General features: G+C 49.3%; 3 protein-coding genes across 3 annotated transcripts; 1 reads left to right on the top strand and 2 right to left on the bottom strand.

Moving 5' to 3' along the window:
- On the top strand, positions 1–1,619 carry L3040_006386 (uncharacterized protein; the record flags this gene model as incomplete). Its single annotated transcript, XM_066154090.1, has 7 exons — positions 1–17; positions 85–181; positions 233–559; positions 918–1,059; positions 1,124–1,433; positions 1,501–1,523; positions 1,594–1,619. 7 exons carry the CDS (start codon positions 1–3, stop codon positions 1,617–1,619), a joined length of 942 nt encoding a protein of 313 aa, XP_066011077.1.
- Positions 1,620–5,153: 3,534 nt separating this feature from the next.
- On the bottom strand, positions 5,154–7,016 carry L3040_006385 (uncharacterized protein; the record flags this gene model as incomplete). Its single annotated transcript, XM_007289171.1, has 4 exons — positions 5,154–6,303; positions 6,361–6,565; positions 6,620–6,687; positions 6,742–7,016. The coding sequence occupies 4 exons, from the start codon at positions 7,014–7,016 to the stop codon at positions 5,154–5,156; spliced, it is 1,698 nt and encodes a 565-aa protein (XP_007289233.1).
- Positions 7,017–19,717: 12,701 nt separating this feature from the next.
- Positions 19,718–20,818, bottom strand: L3040_006384 (uncharacterized protein; the record flags this gene model as incomplete). The annotated part of the gene is made up of 1 exon (XM_066154089.1): positions 19,718–20,818. The coding sequence occupies one exon, from the start codon at positions 20,816–20,818 to the stop codon at positions 19,718–19,720; it is 1,101 nt and encodes a 366-aa protein (XP_066011076.1).
- Between the last annotated feature and the right edge of the window lie 269 nt (positions 20,819–21,087).

Here is a 21,087-nt window from a genome sequence, read left to right as displayed (position 1 = left end):
ATGGCACATACGCAGGCGTTCATTCCTCCTCTTACAACCAAGACTTCTTCCTGGGAATGCCTTTCGCATACCCCCCTGTTCAAGGCCCTCTCCGATTTTCACCCCCCAAGTTTCCTTGAATACGAGTTGGAACGGTACGCGAGATGCAACAGAATTTGGTGATACATGTTGGGGCACTAGTGTAGGTATGCCTTGAGATGTATCTCTGATCCGTTGGCTGACTCTGGTGCAGGGCGACGCAGACAGACCAATTGCATGTGGACTGCCCGTATCTGAGGATTGTTTGACAATCAACGTCATCCGACCTTCCAACTATACTGATCAGCTCCTACCTGTCGCTGTCTACATCTACGGCGAAGGTTTCATAATGGGTGGCAGTGGTGATCCTCGCCTGAATTCATCTTACTTGATCCAAGACTCCATCTCCATCAATGCCCCCATCCTCGCAGTCAATTTCAACTACCGTTTGTCTGCTTTTGGCTTCCTTGGTGGATCCGAACTGTTTAAAGCAGGAGCTCTGACCCTCTGGCTCAGAAACCAGAGACTGGCACTCCGATGGGTTCAGGGTAGACAGTCCCAAATTTTTGCCTCCTTAAAGTATCCTACCTAACTTTATAAATAAAAAACATTGCTGCATTTGGTGGCGACCTAGAAAAGGTGACAATTTTTAGAAACAGCGCGCACGTATCCCGTTCTCGGTTATCTTCATATCGCTAAATTCTGTTCAATGGTGCAGGCTCTGTTGGCGCTCACCTCCTTGCGTACAATGGCCGGAATGATGGTCTTTTTCGTGGACCCATTTCTCTATCGGGCTCGCCCGTGGGATTTTCGCCTTAATCACAATGTACAAATGCCTCCCCGTCATAATTCTTGTGCTAATAGTATTCTGACTTTTAGTCCTCTCCGATGATGTCTAGGACGAGATTTATGCCAAACTCACCACCAGTGCTAGCTATGAAAACGCAACAAATACACTCGACTGTTTGAGGAATGTTCCCCTTGATATTCTCGGCGACTTAGTGAACTCCACCGCAACAGCTAGAGCAATATGGAGACAAGGTGAGCTAACCCACCCACAAGTCCCAAAAAAATCTCGAATAAAGACTGATCATATCCATCACAGCTCTGGACAATAATTTCGTTGTGGACCTCCCCATTAGGCAGCTGGAGCGAGGCGACTTTGTCAAAGTGCCATACCTACTGGGATCAAATACAGACGATGGGTCAGATTTTATACCAGGGGCTAATCTCGACCACAACACATTATATCCTACAGTGCAGATAAACACTGATAACGAGTTCCTGAACTACATCACATTGCTTGGTGCCAACTCAACCACGGTTCCAAAGCTCCTCGATCTTTACTCGCAAAACGCTACCGACCAGATTCTTGCTACGTATCCGAATAACCTAGGACCTGAGGTGGGGTACCAGTACAAGCGGGCGTGCACCTTGGCTGGAGACTATACAATCATTGCCAGCACGCGTTACACGGCTCAGATCTGAGCTGCGAACGGTGTCCCGTGAGTCTTCCTCCTCTTCAGGCTCCGAAAATGGTTGGCGAAGGCTAACCAACCATATCTCACGTTGTAGAGCCTACCAATACCGCTGGAACGTGATCCCCAACGGAATACCCCGTCACATTGGTGCCACCCACGCCAAGGAGATCGTCTCCGTCTTCAACGACCTGAAAGGCTGGGACTATGATGTGAGCCCGTGGACGAACAGACCTCAATCGTACCCCGATCTCGCTTACACGATGTCTACTACCTGGGCCGCTTTCGTCGCCACGGGGAACCCGAACCGGAACGGGAGTGATACGCTCACGCATTCAACGGCAGTTTGTTGCCTCTTTCGCTAACTTCGTACATCAAGTCGACGGAGTTGGAACCGAGTGGCCGGTATACAGCAACGAGTCATCGAAGACCTTCGTCTTTGGTGCCAACGTTACGAGTTATGTGAGGATGACGCGACCCGCAGCGAGAGCATCGAGTACATGATCAGCACCTTCAGATTATAATCATATGTATATGTACTGTAGGAGGGGAGCATTGGTTTGCGGAGAGAGCTGGCGGTTACGAATTCTTTACTCTTGGTCTAGACTAAAATCATACACCGGTACCCGTACTAGGATGGGTTATACTCTTTCACTCTCCTATGTCTAGAGACTGTATAGCTAAGCCGTGTATGGTAGCAAACGATGCAGATCTCGCTCTCAGAAGTACAACTCCCCGAAAATCCGCCATGGCATGTTTCAGGGCATAGGAATCGCATTTTTGGAATTTCCTCCCCTCTCCTCCCCTCCCCTCTCCTCTCCGCTTCACTCCTCCCCACTCAAACCTAATCCTTATATCAACAACCCCCTCACCCCCCGCATCCTTCACTTCAGCCCTCCGCAACGCCACCATCGACTTGTACTCCCTCGCGGCGGATCTTTTCTCCACAGGCAGATCCAATCCCCCGTGGATCTTACAGTACGCACCACGCCGACACCACGCCGACTATTCCGCCGTCGCGACGCCTCCTCCGATCGCCGTAGACTTCTCTCCGCCCATGCCATTGTCGTCTAAGCTAAGCCACGTAGAGCAAGTATAAGTATACACGCCGTCTTGTTGGTCCCTTTTACAATGCAGGACAGCGTGCTGGTGGTGTCGGAGGGAGAGGGGAAGGGGCTGTAATCGGTTCGTTTTGTGGATACCGCGGGAGGAGGATAAGGAAGGTGAGGTGGGTGCGTATGGTGGTGAGATGTGATGAGGTGAGATGAGATGAGATGTGATGAGAGGTGGGGGGTTGGATGGGTGTGGTGGGTTGTAGGGTTTGGTTTGGTCTTGATCGAGCAGCTTCTTCTAGTTTGGCTGGTTGGTTAGTAGTTGAATGAATGAAAATCTCGCGGGGAAAGTTGAAATGCGGAATGTGAATCGAATTGAGGAGTGGCGTCAAGAGAGGTAGGTAGGTGTCTGAATGTAAGAAGGTGGAGTCGAGTATTTGAAACCTTGAGGGAAGCGCGAGAATGTGTATCTATCTGTACTTGGGAATGTTTAAAAAAAAAAAAAAAAAAAATAAATAAATGGTAGTTCACATCAAATAAATGGATGATATAGCGGCACTTACTTGCTCACTTACTTACGAAAGCAAGAGCAGATAGGGGCTTCCTCGCTTCTCGCTTCTCGCTTATCAGCCGAACAATAATTTACCTACTTTACATACCTAGAAATGGCCTCCTTCCATTTACAGAGGTATCAATCGGTAGAATGTCATGATGGCTCAATAGCTCACTTAAGCTCACGCTTAACTAACTGTGAGGACGCATCTTGACAGCCTCGCCGATTGATACCTGCCACCATAAGCCAGCCAGACTATATCTACGAAAAGTGGAGAGGAGCTGAGCAGGTACAAAAAAAAAAACCAAACCTGTTCAGTTAGTGTTTATTTGTAAGCTGGATCCTTAAAGTGGGTGAAGGGCACGGAGAGCTCGCAGTTGAGTTTTTCCCTCGAAAAACCAACCTTATTCACTTACGTTTACAGAGTTGCAAACTGGAACACCAGGTGAACGAACGGCGGTTACTTACTGTGGGCTCCTAGTTGAGTTTTGCCTTTTTTTTTTTTTCCTCTACTGGTTGTGTGGAAAGGATGATATTTCCAAGTTCTCCTTGGTAGGAGAAATCTATGTACTCCTTTAGCGTGCACGTGCTCCTAACAGGCCTGGCAGCCTCAGGCCATTACAGTCCTTGTCCGATCCGATCCGATCTCGTCTCCGAACACGGAGAACGTAAGAACGATAGATACATACCTATATACATATACATATATATACACATATACATACACATACACACCCACACACACACATACCACAAAGAAACAACCCACAAGAACAACAACAACAACAGCAATGTCCAAACAAACCCAGCCTCACCTCACCTCACCCAACCTCTACCCTCCACCCTCCACCCTCCACCCCCCTTAGATGGTAGTAAAAATTCCCGCAATTGTTTCTGCAACTTCGCTTGCACTAAATAAATACGTACGTTTAAAAGACCAGGAGGAGAAATGTGGAAATGTGTTTATTTGTTTCTATGTCAACAGCTTACTGAGCCAAACTCACTCTCTCACTCTCTCTCTCTCTCTGGTATCTCTAGAATCTCTCCCTCCATGCCCATTTGCCCTCAGCAAGCAGCAAGCAAAGTCAGCATGACACATCTACAAGACCGCATCTATAATAGAGCCAAGCCAAGCCGATCAGTCATCACCTAAACCCCTCACACGTATAATCGCACAAAGACTGGACAGACCCAAACCCTGCCAGAAAAGATAATAGAAGAAGGATCGAATCCGAGAACCACGCTATGCAATTTTGTATCTCCCTCGCTTCACCATCCACCACCGTCGACAACGAATCCAGAGTAGGTAGCAGCAAAGCAAAAGTACGCAGCAAGCCAAAACAGTATGCGCCAGCGGATGGCAGGGGCAAAGTTCAAATTTTGTTCCAAGGGAATTGCAAATTGTGAATCCAGGGTATTGAAATCGGTGTCGGGTGCGAGTGTGCGAGCGGGAATTGATATGATCACGCCCAGGAAACAGAGACGGAGCGAGATTTGTACGAGTAGAGGGGATCGATTCGATAAAGAGAAGTTGATGGAGGAAGCAGCCAGTGTCGGCGTCGGAAACAACTAGACAGGACATGAAATAGGAAAAAAAGGGTTGTATTCGGACTGAGCGTCCGAGGTCGGTGATCGTGAGGTGATATTTCTCGTGTGCGATCGTGTGTTATTTGGGTGTGGTTTCGTATGTTGTCTTGGTAGGCATCTGCCGTGCAAACGAGTGTCGGTCCAGGATTCCTGATCCAAGAAGGGTGAAAAATGGCTTCGGTAGGTAATCCATCGATTGGGGTGCCCTCCTGCCTACGACGGGCAGACCCAGATGGTATCAAAGCTAACTCAAAAAGGATGCCAACGCAAGATGCACGCCAATACGCCGGGGAGCAAATAGTAAGAGTAAAATCCCGGGATCCGTCTTTCTAAGAGGAGACCACCGGGGACAAGCTCGTCATGATTCCAAGGACGAGTGTCGAAGAAAGGTTGGCAGGGCCGACCGTGCCGTAGATGTCAAATCCCAACGCCGAAAAGTCCCAAAACGCCGAGCCAGTGCAAATATTAGTATGATACCATGCGTCGCGAATGGCTCCGATCGTGGCTCAGCATGCAGGGAGAGTCAAACATACTCGGGGATGAACTCATTCCTGACATGGTCAGGTCTCCACCGGCGTTGTTCCGGGATCGATTCGGAGCAGTCGGGCTGTCGTCTATCTGTTGTCCAAAAGCAAATGTCTGTGCTCGTCCCAACTTGGTTCTGTTCTGGCGCAGTCTGCCCATTTCCCGCTCGCAGGTGTACGCGTGCTCCTTGGCGTCCATCTCCACGTAGTTCTGCGGGAAGCATCGGCTTGCGTGTGATGAAAAAAAAGTACTGTATCCACCATCAAGGATGTACACTTCAGGGTAGGTGAGTTTGGGGTAGTGTTCGGCATTAGTAGAGCGATCCTGTTTCCTCACGTGACGCGCCATGATGGGAGCTCGGTGAGCAGAGTACTCGCAGTGGAAGATAAGTAAAGTTTTGCCCGGGAGGGCTTGCTCGAAAAGCTGGCTGGTAAGGAGTTCCTTATCGTTGTAGTTGACCGCACCGTCAATGTGTCCCCCCTCGAACTCGTACTCGAAGCGGCAGTCCACGATCATACGTTGATCGAAGCTGCTGTCGAAGCTCCCATCCAAGACCTCCAGCAGCGTCTCCTTGGTGATCCGAGGAATGCTATCTGGCTGACCCTCTTGAAAGAAATGTGGCAAAGCCGGTTGATGCAGCTCGTCGACATCCATCACGGTGTGCAGGTTGCTCGAGGGAAGCTCATCCTTCTTGGCCTTCATCACATCTCCTGGGTGCTCAAACATGCTCAACGATCGACGGAATTGCTTCCTCGGCCGAATTAACGGGTTGGAAGGTCTTCTAGAGTGATTGCCGATAGGGGAGCCGTTTCGAATCGAAAGCCCATTCATGCTGCCGAAAGGTTTGCTCAAACGAGGAGGTCCCATGTTCGATACCGAAGGAGTGTTAGCCGACTGTGGTCTTCGTTCTTGCGGGGGAGATTCCATAAAGCACTCTCCGAGGGACATTGAAGTCGAGGTCGACAACTTGCTGCTTCCAGCACCAAAGCGGAAGGGGGGCAGGTGGCTCTCAGGTTTGCGAGGGACGCAGCCTGTCGAGTGGCCTTTTGCTCTGATCAGGGAGGGTCGAACAAGGAGAGACTTCTTTCGCCTACAGCACGATCAGCATTCATCCTCTATCCACGTTGGAGGCGTGCAGGTCCCGTACTCAAGTGCGGTTGGTCTCGGGGCGTTCAAGAACTCTGGACGGGGAGGCGAGGAAGCCAGCATAACTTCGTTGGTGTGGCCTGGAGTCGGTGATCGCATGTCAATCTGGGCGAAGTATGGCTGCTTGTGCGGCAAGGGCGAGATGTCCATTCTTTCGTTGAGTCCCGCCGGGGAAGACGAGGGCAGGGGAGGAGTCGTGACACTTTCTAGGTATTGTTAACATGCTGATCATCGTCCTCGTATGCGTGGGTCCTTCTCACCCCGTCCATCAATGGTACCAAAAAGATTAGATGTAAAGAGGGATCTGCGGGGGGTCGGTAGTTGAGGACTGGGTCGTATTAGCCGCGTTGAGTCGACTTGACTCGGACGTAGAGCAACGTACCTCATGTCGATGTGAAAGTTCTGGGATAGGTCTGCCGCCAGACTGGCTGTGGGGGACGATCCACGAACAGGCTTGATCTGGAAGTAGTCTGACTTGCCCGAGTAGGAGCTGCTCGACCGCTTCATGCTGAGATCACGGAAGTTGAAGGCCCCCGGGCCAAATCCGCTATTAGATAGGTGTGCGTGGGGGTGGGATGTGTACAGGTCGCCGCCCATGCCCCAAGATGGCATGAAAGAGCTCTGCCGAATGGCAGCTAACGGTGATGAGGCCTCCATAGTGATGGGTGTGTGGGTTAATCAAGCGGTCCTCCTACTGCGCAGTTGTATTATGCAATGAGCGTTCTGTTGCCGGACACGTCTCGCGAGTAAATGGCAATTGTATGTTGGTGGTAAAGGACGGCACGCAGTATCACAATCCGCACGAGGGACTGGAGAGGTGATCCAATCGCTCGGGGAGATATGCAACTGGGAGAATAGCGGAGGGAGCGTCGGATATGCAGAGGAGCTTTCCGTGGAGGCGTTACAGGAATGTCCTGGACATCGAGGCGTCGGCTGGACCGTCGTGGCTGGTATGTCGGCGTCGAAAGCGTAGGTGTGGTGTGGTATGAGGATCTGGCCAGGTCGGTCTTCCGCAGATCTTCTCCTGCTATCCTTTCCTCGCTGTTCTCGTTCTCGTTCTCGTTCCGTCTTCTCGTTCTCTTTTCTCGTTCCTGGCTGCTGGTTAGAGTGGCCGGGGTCGAGTTGGAGGTAGGATGGACATTCGGAGGGCGGGGGGGGGGAGAAGGCCTTTTCGAACGAGGCTGCTGGCTTCCACGAACGAGTCGGGGCGGAGGGGGAAGGGGACGGGGACGGGGACGGTCGGAGGGCGGAGGGCGGATGAGGATGAGGATGTGGTGATGAGGAGGTGGAGGAGGAGGTGGAGGCGGAGGCGGAGGTGGAGGTGGAGGTGGAGGTGGAGGTAGAAGGAGGAGGTGGTCGTGGGTCGTGAATCGTGGGGTGGTACGAAGCGGGAGATGTCCAGATGATAAATGGAAGCAGGCCAGCAGCCGCACGGCAACGAAAGGCACAGCAACGACGCTGGTCGTCCGGCCGGGTCGTCTGGTCCACGGGTCGGGGTGGGTTAGATGGAAGGGGGGGGGGGGAGATGGTGGATCGTGGGTGGGTAGAAGTGGGGAGGACGTGGGTAGTGAATGCGTAGTGGAGTGGAGTGGAGTGGAGTGGAACGTGTAGTAGTAGTAGTAGTAGTAGTAGTAGTAGTAGTAGTAGTAGTAGTAGTAGTAGTAGTCGTAGTACGTGTAGTACGGACGGAGTAAAAGAAATGGTCAAGTACAGTACCTACCGTAGAGTGGTAATAGTAGCAATAGCTAGCAGTAGTAGCGATAGCTAGCAGTAGCAGTAACAGTAGCAGTCGCTGGCTCCGTAAGTAGCAGTAGCAGAAGCAAAGAAAAATGCATGGATCCCAATCCTGCTTTGAGTTGTATTAATCCTGGATCGAGGGTTTGTGATGGTTGGCCCCAAGCCCGGTCGGGGTCGGAGTCGAGGATGAAAGGTGAGGTTGAGATTTTCTAAAGCCGGGCTCTCCCACTACGACGACAACTACTGCCCACAACTACTAGTACAACGACAACTACAGCTAAAATCCCAATCCGTCGACAATCGTCCCGGCAACGGCTCTGCATCCCGCACCCGCACCCGCATCTACGACTACATCTGCATCTACTCCTTAGTAGTCGTAAGTGCAACTACTGCGGCTATAGTACAGCTACTACTACCTACGATAGAGGTACTACTACTACTAGTAGTACATCTGCAGGCATAAGCAGGCATCAGCTGAGTTTGGGTCCTGCAGCTACCCTACGACTAGCTTCTGTTTTACTTTGGGTGGAGTCTAGCTCAGCTGTACAGGCGGAGTATACTTCTAGAAGTACCACTACCTTTGCATCGTCCCGGCAATGCTAGAGGAACCATCTTCCCGTACGTACCACACGCCGCCTCTTGGATCGACGGGAATAAAAATAACTACCACTAGTACAGTAGTACAACTACTAACTCACTCACTACTGTACCGTAGCTTTCCATCCATCGGGCATTGTCCGAGCGCTTGTTTTTCTCTAGCTTTCACAGCTCTCAACATTCCGTACTCCGTAGCTAACGTAGTATAATCTCCCGTGAGTGCCATGTGTCTATGTACCTATCTTTAGCTTCTGGTGCCTGGCTCTAGACAGCTCAATAGCCATTGATCCTTTCTCTTCCTTGTCTGACTTGTTGTCAGATCTCATCTCGGTCTTATTATCTTTCTCTCATATAGGCATATCTATCCTCCTATTCATATCCAGATCATCGTTATCATCATTCATCTCTTGGGCAAAAGCAAAAGCAGAAACCTACTGCACACGCGCCAACCCGACCCCAGCCTAGCCTGACTTGGCCTGACATCGGAGGATTTCACTTCTAGGCTCCCCTTGCAATGTCTTACCAGCAAAGACTCCTCTGTCTCTCCCCGACTCGAGCGCATCGGACACGGTCTGCACCCTGCTTCCTGCGCTCCGGCTCTCCGTAAACAAAACACGGATATAGTAGGTGGTGGAAGAGTAAATAGAGTGAAGTGGCCCCTTCCCTCTACATGTCGTCAGTGACTTAACAACCCCACCACCAATTCACAACTCTGCTATATCTGTCGCCGTGGTCGTAGTTGTATAACTATAACAAATAGTATTTGACAAGTACGTAAGCAGGACCTAGCCAAGGGCTTGTTCCAAGCAAGGGAGAGAAGATAGAGAAAAAGAAAACAATGAAAGAGGAAAACAATCGGGGGGAAGGCAAAGGGATGGGAAGAAAGGGAGCCATCTGAAACCTGGCCTCCGGCTGTCGCTCTCCTGGCGACGACGTGACGCGAAAACGCCTCACGATCAATGTCAATATTGACAAACGCGTCCGTCTGTCTCGCAAATCTGCTTCAAGGCTTCTGTAGCCCAGCAGCCTTGCATTACCTTGCATTGCCTTTGCCTTGCATTACCTAGCTTTCCCTTGTCCTGCAGCCTTTTCCTATTGTCTTGCATTGATTACCTTGCCTCCTCGCCTGGCCTTACATGTTGCATAGCATGCATTCCTCAGCTATAGCCACCATACCAGCAGCCAATCCCGATCGATTCTCTCCACCCACATACATATCCCACCTGCCATATGAGGGAGTTAGCTCTTATCAATTGTCCAGTCACACGAAGCTCTCCTCTGCATGCGAGGATTTAGGGTTGAGCCAGCCCAGCCAGCCAGCATTTACCGCCGCCGCCTTGGTCCTTTGTTGATCTTAGTCTTCGTGCCTGGTCCCTGGTACCTTGGCCGAGAAACAAGGGTAGGGGATGTCTGACTGTCTATCTGTCTCTTCCGACCTAGAAATAGTTGTAACTACAGCTACTACTACCTACTACTACCTACTCCTAATACTTCTACTTACGACTAGTAGTACTACAACTTCGACAACTTCTCCTACTCCGTATGGCAACCAACTAAAACGCCGCCTCGGCTAAAATGCGCAGGGTACTGCTCTACTGACCTCGAAATCCTGGCCGACTACCTATAGTCGGGTACCGTCGTACCGTATCGTGCCTCCTAAGCGCCGGCCGCTGCATCGATGTGCAACAATCAATAATCCAATCAGCACCAAATGAATGAAGCAAGGAGTTTTCTCACAATAACCTCAATCAGAATCTCCCGCACACGTAGTAGTAGTACTTTGCATCCTCTCAAACCCTCGCTCATCTCCCCGTGTCCCAATCCCAATCCCTATCCGTATCCCTATCCCTATCCGCATCCCTATCCCTCCGTCTCTCCCTTCAAACACACCTCGTCCATCCCCATCATACAACCAGTTGTATGACAAATCGGCGTTCCCCGCCCTCGTAACTCACTCATTCAAGCAAGTCGTTGTTGTTGGTCTCTGGTTGCCCCACCAATTTTCCATTCAATTCAATTCTCTCACAGCACTGACAGCAGCGGTGAGCGTTGTCCCGGCAAGGCGAGGCAGGGCCGGCCCACGAAAAACAAGAGCTCCGCAGCGCACGAACATCCAAGGGGCGGAAAAGATTGATGTGCAAACCAAAAAGAAAAAAAAAGAAAGGAAAAGAAATAAAAAGAAATACATAAAAAAAATCTAACTCGGAGACAAAGACCAAGGCGGAATTGAAATCGAGGTGGGAATGTAATGGTTGATTGATGACTGAATCGTGATAATCGCCCTCGATTCTACTTGCCCTCTCTCTCTCGCGCGCGCGCGCGATCTACTCCGTATCTACCTGTCCGTTCGCACAAGCTAAATCACACACATCAATCTATCAATCTGTCAATCTATCAATCGATCAATCTATCAATCGATCAATCTATCAATCGATCAATCTATCAATCGATCAATCTATCAATCGATCAATCTATCAATCGATCAATCTATCAATCAATCGATCGATCAATCGATACAGTCAATCAATTAATCAACCCCTATCCACCCTATCAATTAATCTAAACGATACGGGAAAAAGAAAAAAGATAAAAAGAAAAAAAAATTTGTAAAAAAAAAAAAAAAAAAAAAGATAAAAAAAACATTGACAAAAGACAACAGATCAAAGAGGAAGGAAAAGCCTGGTATACGTACGTACGCCATCGTTCGTACCTCGGGTAACCAAACCCTGCCTCTCAAAAACCAAAAAAGAAAAGAAAGAAAACTATAAAAAAAGAAAGAAAGACAAAAAGAAGAAAACCAAGCTCGCCTGCGGCACATGCTCCGTAACTGTATTCGTCATATCTAGCTAGGGAGGTAGGTACGGTAGCTATCTAGCTTTCACGAGCGAGAAGGAAGACGGAGGGAGCCGTTACGGTCTGTCAACCGTGGCCCGAGTCGCCCGAGTTCGGTCGGGAATCTGGAAATGGAAGAGATTGTCTGTCTGTGTGTGCATGTGTGTGTGTGTTCATGGGACCGAGAGCCATCGGAAAGATAGGGGGGGGGGAAAGGAAAACAGAAGAGGAGCGAGATGCTACTTTTCGTTTTCCTCCTTTCGGTGATTGATCTCGGCTGCTGCTGTACGGATTGTTGTTCTAGCGCTATCTTTCTTCCGTGTTTGGCGACGGCTCGCTTATGTAGGTATACATGTACTATGTATGTATGAAGGTATATATGTAGGTATAATAAATATACAGAATGGGTATGTATGCATGCAAGCAAGCAAAGAGACATGTAGCTAGAGCTCCCTTCCAGCCTAGCAGACGCACCTCTTACCTACCTACGAAGTATTTTTCATATGCTACTGTGTGCATACATATTCATTCCCATGGAGGTATTCAAGTGCCGATTTACATGCACATTTACAAACAGTATTTACATGCACATTTACAAACAGTATTTACATGCATATTTACATACATCCACATCCACACCTCCAAATAACACAAATCCAATCCAATCCAATCAAATCCAATCCCATCCCATCCTCCTCCCCTTCTCTTCCCTTCCAAAAAAAAAAACCCCTTAAAAAAAAAAGGATGCCACATCATTCCCAGAAACCAGGAAACCCCAACCTCAGCCCTACCCTAATCCAAACCCCTTCTCCATCCATCCCCCCTTCCCCGACAAGCCTATCCCTCCGCTCCCTTTCTTCCCCGACAAGCACACCCCTTCCCTCCCTCCACCCCTTCCCTTCCCTCCACCAAAACCAAACCAAAACCAAACCAAAAAAAAAAAAAAAAAAAAAAAAAAAAAAAAAAAGGTTACATCATTCCCGTCCCGTCCCATTACTAAAAAAAAAAAAAAAAAAAAAAAAAAAAAAAGACGGATGAAACAAAAGCAATTCCCCCCCTTCCAAGATCTCCAAGATCTCCAAGGTCTCTCCCTCTTTCTATCCTCCCATCCCATCCCATCCCATCCCCTCCCCTCCCCTACCTATATCACGAAAACTTTTTCCCCCTACCCCGTAGATACCGGTATCTCACGCAAATACTACTAGTCGACTTACCTACCACTGTACCTACTTACTACTGTATTTACTATCTATCTATCTTATCTCCTTGCCCCCTTTCCCTTTCCCCTTTCCTTTCCCCCCCCCCTTCCCGCTCACGCGCCCCTTTCCCCTCCCTCCCCCCTATAAAAAAGGAGGGAAAAAAGGAGGATGAGGAGGAGGCACCAACCAAAAAAAAAAAAAAAAAAAAAAAAAAAATTAAAAAAAAAAGATTAAAATTAAAGCCAAAAGAAGAGTTTCCGGGAAGGAAGAGAGTTGCTACGTAGTTGGACACGGAAGAGGGAGAGGGAGAAGAAGAGGAAGAGGAAGAGGGAGAGGGAGCCGGAGCCGGGGAGAGCGCCGGGGAGAGCGGGAGAGATCGAGGAGCCGATCGATCGATGCGCGACTGAGATTTCGATGGGAGGGGGATGGATAGGTAAGTGGGTGGGATATATATAGGTAGGTAGGTACACGTACGCGTTAGGTATTTCCGTCGACACGTAGGTGTGTATATGTGCGAGGACGTATACCTACCTTAGGTAGATACCGGGAGGGAGCGAGGGAGGTACCTACAACACAACACAGCATACCTATATAAGAGCTGATATACCTCGTGTGCGGAGGCGCGTGATGTGATGTGATGTAATGTAATATAATAGATAAGTAGCAGCGGGAGATGTGATTGACTATGATGATGTGTTGTTGTTATTGCTATTTTTGGTTTTCTTATTCCGCCACGCGTACATCTCATACAGTACCGTAGGTATCTATCTACCTAAGGAGGTACCTACTGCATGTTTGTTTCTGTGTGCTATCCCGGTGATAGAAAGTCTTTTCTTATATGATGCTACTAGGTACGGTACGGTGCTATACTTAAGTACCGTATTATATCCTGTTCGCGTTGCGCGGATAACAATAAGAATAACAATAACAATGACAATAATGATAATGATAATGATAAGAAGAAGAACAGACCGCCGATACTTATTTACTGACGTAGGTACCCCTTTCATTTCCTCGGTTAAGTACCTAGGTACCTATTCATTCATCCATTCACGTACCTACCTACTTCTTTCTTTCCTGCGCCTTATCCTATCTTACCGGTATCCCTCGTCCCCCACCTCTCTTGAATGAAAGCAAAGAAACGGAGCCAATACCAACACCCTTTTCCTCTTCCCTTCTTTGCTTCTCCCTTTTCCCTCCTCCTTTCCCCTCCTCCATCTTCTTCTTCTCCTCTCCATCAAAGCCAAAAGACGCGAAAGATTTAAATAAAATCCGCGGACTGCAAAAGCCAAAAATATATATATATATATATATATATATGGACGAGGAGAGATCCTTCTTCCGTCTCGCACCCCTCCCCTTCGTGCGTCCAATTCTTCACATCAAATGAACAAGAAAGAAAGAAAAGAAAAGAAAGTAAAGAAAGAAAGAAAGATCTATCCCGGGTTCGGTTCGGTTCGGTTCGGAAGCGATAGCTTTGGATAGAGCGCGGGGAACGGGGGCGCAGGGAACGGAAAGAGAGCAGAGGCGAGGCGAGCAGAGCAAAAGAAGGCAGAACCGCAAGTAAGTAAGTACCTACCTTACCTTACCTTACCTTACCTTATTACCTCGGTAAACCGAACAAAGATACCTACCTACGTAAATAAGTAAGAGAAAAGCAAACCCCTCCCCAAACATTCCCCTCCGCGCCATCACGTGATCCGAGAAAGATACCTACCCCCCCTCTCCTCCTCTCCTCTCCTCCTTGATCTACGGTACCCCGCCCCGCCTTCCCCCTCCAAAAAAAAAAAAAAAAAAAAAAAAAAAAAAAAAAAAAAAAAAAAGGAAGGGGAGGCTTCTCCGCATTCCTTTCTACAAGGCATTCATTCATTCATTTATTCATTTCTTCTGTGCGCTAAGACCTAGGTACTGCGGTACGTACGTACGTACGTACCTCGTCTGCTTGCTTGCTTGCTTGCTTCATCGTGTTCGTGTTCGTGTTTGAATTCTTTGAGTCGGGCGGGCGGGCTTATTTATTTATTTATTTATTTATTTACCGTACTTATTTATTTATTTACTTATTTACGTACCTAGCGACCGAGCATCGCGGTTGTGATCATTATCATTGATTACCTACCTGTACTGGGAGTGCTGTGTGGATTGTCGGCTGAGATTATTGAGATGGTCATTGTTGAGATGAGATGGGATGGGATGGGATGGGATGGGATGGGATGGTGGTCATTCCTCTTCTTCCGTCTTTCGCTTGTACGGGCCGCGGGTTATGCAGAACGGAGGCAAAAGGGGAGGTGACGGCGCGGCTTTGTGGTGGAGGGGAGAGCCCGAGAGATACTTACTTACTGACTTGTAGTACGGTACTGGTTGCGATGGACGTTAGGTCCTGCTGTCGGCTTGGTCTGGTCTGGTCGACCCGGATGTTCCGAGTTGGGCATCGGTTTTTTTTTTTTTTTTTTTTTTTTTTTTTTTTTTTTTTTTTTTTTTTTTTTTTTTTTCTTTTCTTCTTTCTTCTTTTTTCTTTTTTCTTCTTCGTCTGTTGTTTTGAATTTTTTGTCTTCATCTCTGTCTTCATCTTTGTCTCTCCGTACATATCTCTCTTGCGCATTCCATCGTCACAAATACGATAGCACATCTGCCCTCTTGTTCTGCCCCAGGCGGGAGGTATTGCATGCGCCGCTCGTGCCGTTGCTAAGGAGTCCGTATGCCCATGCCATCCATGCGAGCGGTTCTAGGTATCCATCCATCCATGCATCCTCTCGCAGCAGCGGCATGCAGGAAACTGCAGATATGCTTGCTGGCACGCACGCGCCCTGGTAAAAAGGAGCGGAGTACGGTACGGTACGGTACTACTACTGTAGACAAGTACGGACGCCGTATTGGCTGTGGACGTTATGGTCGCATCGGGCTCGGCGGGCTCTGTGAGGTAGGTATGCCATGCAATACATACATAGGTACATACTACTGCTACTGCTACATACAGCATGTTCTGCATGCTATCACCGTATGTATGCGATGCATATCACAGTTACCAGCTTGCGTGCGTGCGTGCGTGCCGACCAGATCTGGAACTCATAGGGAATATGCAGCTGAGCTTGTTGAGATGCGTGCAGCAACTGCACAACCACAAGTTCGGCAGCAGAAAGATGGGATGGGATGGGATGAGATGGAATGGATGCGATAACAGACGGGTGAGATCCGACGAGAAGAGCAGAGCAGAAGGGGAAAAGCGGACGGAGGAAGGCGGGCACGAAGAGGCTCACTCACTCACTCACTCCCTTCCGCCGATTGAATGACAGCGAGTAGACGAGCGGGATGAGAGAGGAGGTTCACGGATGTCGTGCATCTCCCGTTTACATGTGCATTTGTGTTTGTATTTGCATCTGCAGTACGTCTATCGGTGTTGCGTCTTGCCTGCAATGGTCGTTTGTTTTGCATCCGCATCTGCAGAAGCAGAAGCAGAACGCTTGCTCGGTGCAGTTCTCTACCGCTGCGGCTCGCTGGCTGGCTGGCTGCTGGGGAAAAGAGGGTGAGGGCGGGGGAGGGCGGGGGAGGGGCAGAGGAGAGGGGGGGGTGAAGGTATATATATATATATAAATAAATATATGTATATACAGAGTAGAAACCCCAAAAACAGACAGCGAGCCAGCTAATACCTCCCCTTCCAATCAAAGAGGGAATATTCTGCTTTCGATTTGTTACTACACTTGTGCCCTCGGACTTGGGAAGGTGCGTTGTGTTGCGTTGCGTTGCTCTTCAGTCGCCAAGGGAGAAACCGACTCCGTATTCTCTCCTCTGATCGCTTCCGTATTCATCCACTTTTACAGAGCCGGCCAAAGCGGGCTAGAGGGCCGGACGACGACGACGACGACGACGACGACGACGACGACGACGACGACGACGACGACGAGGCTGATCGGTATTCAAGGGTATATCGGTCACGGAGGGAGACTGCCCCCCTTCCCCCTCACCCCTCCCCCCTCCCCCCTCCCCCCTCCCCCGCTTCCCCTCCCTGCCTCTACCGTCTCGAAGTTCCACCATCATCATCAATCCTCATCCTCATTGGCTGGCGGGATGGATGGATAGATACTACTTACAGTAAATGAAGCCCGGGGCTCAGCTCAGCTCAGCTCATCCCAGCTCATCCCAGCCCAGCTCAAAGAAACAGCACCCGCAAGTCCCGAAGCTCCCCAGACCCCGACCCCGACCCCGACCCCGACCCCGACCCAGACCCAGACCAACCGCAATCAACCAACCGCAACCAAGATCAGATTCCCCAACTTCCAAGAATCAGCTGGTAGGTCCCGTACGACTACGTCAGTCCGCCCCGGACCGGAGACCGGATACTACAGCGGATCAATTAATTAATTACTAATATCGATCGCGCATCGCACACTGTTCAACCAAGGCAGCCCGACTCAAGACGAAACGACGCTACTCCGTCCGTCCTTGTTCCTACTCAGTCGCGGGTCAACCACTACCGCTACCACTACCGCCGATAACGTACCACGGTACGTACCACGTAGATGAAGGGTAGGTAGGTAGGTCATCCGCAGGTCGCTTTCTTTCTCTCTTTCTTTCAATCAATCAATCAATCAATCAATCAATTTAGGTTCTTGCACGTTGGGAGAGGGGGGCGGGCAGGCACGCTTGCGGCGCACAGACTGATACCGTAGACTGATAGACATGGAGTAGAGTACCGTAGATACCGTACCGTAGATAGGTACCTAAGGTACCTAGGTAGGTAGTCGTACTGCCTGCCCACCGATGCCGCATCGCATCGCAGGCCAGCTCCAGCTTTTCTTTCCCCCCCGTGCTCTCTTGCTCCGGTTCTGCTTTGGGCTTAGGTACTTCTTCTTCTTCTTCTTCTTCTATCTCTCTCTTTCCCTTCCTCTTTCTTTTTCCTTTCCTTTCCTTTTTCCTTTCCTTTCCTTTTTTTTCCTTTTCCCTTTCCTTTCCTTTTTTTTTCCCTTTCTCTCCTTTCCTTTTTTTTTTTTTTTTTTTTTTTTTTTTTTTTAAAAAAAAAAAAAAAATTAATCAATACTAGTTTAACCTAATGTAAGATAGGTAGTTCGGTGTAGCGCTTTGGCGCCTCTACTGCACTGCACTCTACTGCACTCTTCTGTCCTGTCCTTTTTTGTCCTGTAGGTACTATAGCGAGGATCTTTTTTTTTTCTTTTTCATTTTTTTTTTCTTTTCTTTTCTTTTCTTTTCTTTTCTTTTCTTTTCTTTTCTTTTCTTTTCTTTTCTTTTCTTTTCTTTTCTTTTCTTTTCTTTTCTTTTCTTTTCTTTTCTTTTCTTTTCTTTTCTTTTCTTTTCTTTTCTTTTCTTTTCTTTTCTTTTCTTTTCTTTTCTTTTCTTTTCTTTTCTTTTCTTCTCCCTTCCCAAATCATCTACCATCTACCATCTACCATCTACCAGTAAGTACCTCAAGTCGTACGGTATTTCCCACCTCCCCCTCCCGCCTCAACTCCCCGGGACCCTCGCGACCCAGGCCCTTTTTCCGTAGACCGAAATACTACGTATTCAGAGGAATTTGTGTTTGTTTGTGTTTGTGTCTGCGTCAATCTATCTATCCGCTTACTTCCTACTTCTTACTTCTTACTTCCTACTTCCTACTTCCTACTTTCTCTTCTCTTCTCATCTCTTCTCTTCCCTTCCCTTCCCTTCTAAGTAACCCCCCCATCCCGATCCATCTCCATCTCTATCCCCAGCCGCTACAGCCACCAGCCCGTAGACGCTTACTTACTTACTTACTTACATACATACTTACTTACCATCCATCCACCATCCATCCACCCACTAAACACCAAACACCCCTCTTCTCCTTCCCCTCTCTCTCTCTCGCGGGATAGCCTCGTTCTGCGTTCTTCGGATGACTAACTAATTCTCTCTTCAACCCGGCTTTGGTTCCTGTCTTCTGCGCCCTTTTTTTTCTTTCTTTCTTTCTTTCTTTCTTTCTTTCTTTCTTTCTTTCTTTCTTTCTTTCTTTCTTTCATTCTTTCTTTCTTTCTTTCTTTCTTTCTTTCTTTTGTGGTGCCAAAGGGCTCTGGCAGGGGCTGATAATCAGGGAGAGCGCGACGATGAATGCTATTCTGACAATCAGTAGGGCCGGCATGAGGACCTCGGTGCCGATGAAGCCCGTCGAGCCGGCGAGGATGAGCTTCACCTTGCGTTTGCTGACTTCGCTTACGCCCTTGCCGCACGAGCAAGAACGGGATATGGTATGCGGCGGTTAGAAATCGCACATGTTTGATGTCGTCTCTATTGAGTGTAGAGGCAGGGGATAGAGGCTGGGTCGTGGAGCTACGATCTATGTTGGAATCTTTTATTTGCAGGGTGAATGTAGTAGCCTTGAGGTCCTTTTCAATGTCGACTCCAACCGCGAAGTAAGGCGTTCTTGCCAGTCTAGGTTGTGACGGGGGCGTGTCATGGAGAAGTGATCTTGGGGCTACGCGGAGAATGGGACTGGTCCCAGAAGCGTCTGCCGGCTTGGTGATTTTTCAATCTGAAAATTTGGACTGAGGTCCGGAATATTCGCTCGTTCGCTGGGGAGCAGAAGCTGCATCGGATCTCGGGCGTCTTTCTTTTGAATACTCGTAGGAACGTATGATGAAGTACACGAAGAACAAGCTGCCCAAGATGGCAGAGAGCCCTACAGGAGATAGTGTGGCCAGAATTCACAGTTGTTTTTACATGATGTACAAGATTTGCTCGGACGCCTCGACCTCGATGTTTTCTGTTGAGTGAGGCGTGAGTGTTACTTTGCGAAGGACTTCGCTATATCCTGGCATCTCGTCTCCTGTGCCCATCTTCAGAGCAACGGTCTACGACTTCGAGTGCAGAGGACTGTCTGAGGCTACTTCCTCTCAGCGTCGCATCACCAGGCTCAGTCCGGTTATCTACCTGTGCGTCCGAGGCGGTATCGCACGAGGTCAATCTAGTTTTCATACCGTAGAACTGGCCATAGAACCGCAGGTATGGTCCAGCTCGCGCCGAAAGCTAGACCCCAGGTCCTGAACTGGTGTCAATTGGCGAACAGGCAGAAGCCTGCGGCTCATTCACACCTGCTTGGTCCTTTCTCCGGCGTTCCTTCACATACCAATGCCGCTCGATCGGCAACCCAGCAGCCACTCTTGCCTCCTCCTGCGTCATCCTAAAATACTTGGCGATATCTCGCGACAGTCCCACTGGGACTTTGGGTCGCTCTTGCAGCGCTTCTGGAGCTTTCTCAGGCCCAATGACCTTAAAGACCGTCTGAGCCTCCTCCTGAGCCTTCAACCTCTCCTTAATCTCCTCCTTGTGAGCCGCTAATCTACCTTTGAACGCCATATATTCTCGATGTCGAGCCTCGACTTTGTCCGCGCCCAGAAGAGGGAAGTCGAACCATTGCCGGCTGATATGATGCGGGTCCCATTTGATATTTCCTCTCATCGCAGGCGAGTACCTGAAGCAGAGAGCTGTAACTGTGAGAGGATGAATACCGATTTGATACTCTTCCTTGGCGTGCTCAAGACATCTGACAAAAGCCTTTGCGCCAAGCGGGAACTTCGCAATTGTGAGTTTGGGGTCGAGGGTGTAGGCTATAGGATTCCCTTCACCGTCCGTGGCAGCCCCGATCGCGAACGCGTGCATGAATTTGTGCTGTAATCGTTGGATACCCGGATCCTGCTTCGTGGTAAACCCCACAAGACACCCAGCAACATACGGGGCCTCGACCTCGAGTTCGAACACCGTCTTGGATGTACTGAGAAGCTTCATGGTCTCGTACAGACGGAGGGAGATCGGTGCTGCCGGGATCGGCTTGAACAGGGGGATGCGGAAAGTCGCAGTCTTGCCCAGGGGCATTTCGATGCAACGAGATCGCAGCTGGTGGGCTCGCCGCCCGCTTTCTCGACTGAGGACGAGCCCGATGCTAATGGTGCCGCCTTGTTTCTGGGTGGCACGTGACATGGCGAGACTGTCGAATGGACCGTCTTTCGACCGGTTTGCCAGGATCTTTTCATCTTTGGAGGTTCGGAGGAGCTTGAGTCTTCTCATAACCCAGCGTGGTCGGACATTGCGGTACTCGAGGAGGCGGCTGCCGGTGGTTCTCATGCTCATTTCGAGCCGAGATGATGATCTCTGAGCTGAGTGAATAGATTTAAGGGGGGATCTGGAACAAGTCAGCGTCCGATATCGATGTATAGCAGCTCTTTGAGCATAAGCTGCTCATAGGAAGCAGAAACTCTACCTGCATCTCAATTCGTAGCCTAGGCTGTTCGAGCCGACTACCTGTGGTCAATGTCGATATGAGTTGACCCGAAGATCCAGATCACTAGTCCGAGTCCGAATACGAGTGCGAGTGCGAGTGCGAGATGGAGCCCACAAAT

This window comes from Drepanopeziza brunnea (genome assembly GCF_022702325.1).
Source record: "Drepanopeziza brunnea f. sp. 'multigermtubi' strain 214-2 chromosome Unknown ctg11, whole genome shotgun sequence".
NCBI classification, from domain to species: Eukaryota; Fungi; Ascomycota; class Leotiomycetes; order Helotiales; family Drepanopezizaceae; genus Drepanopeziza; species Drepanopeziza brunnea.
Note: the sequence above shows the minus strand (reverse complement) of the source record. Positions and strands in the feature narration are given on the sequence as shown.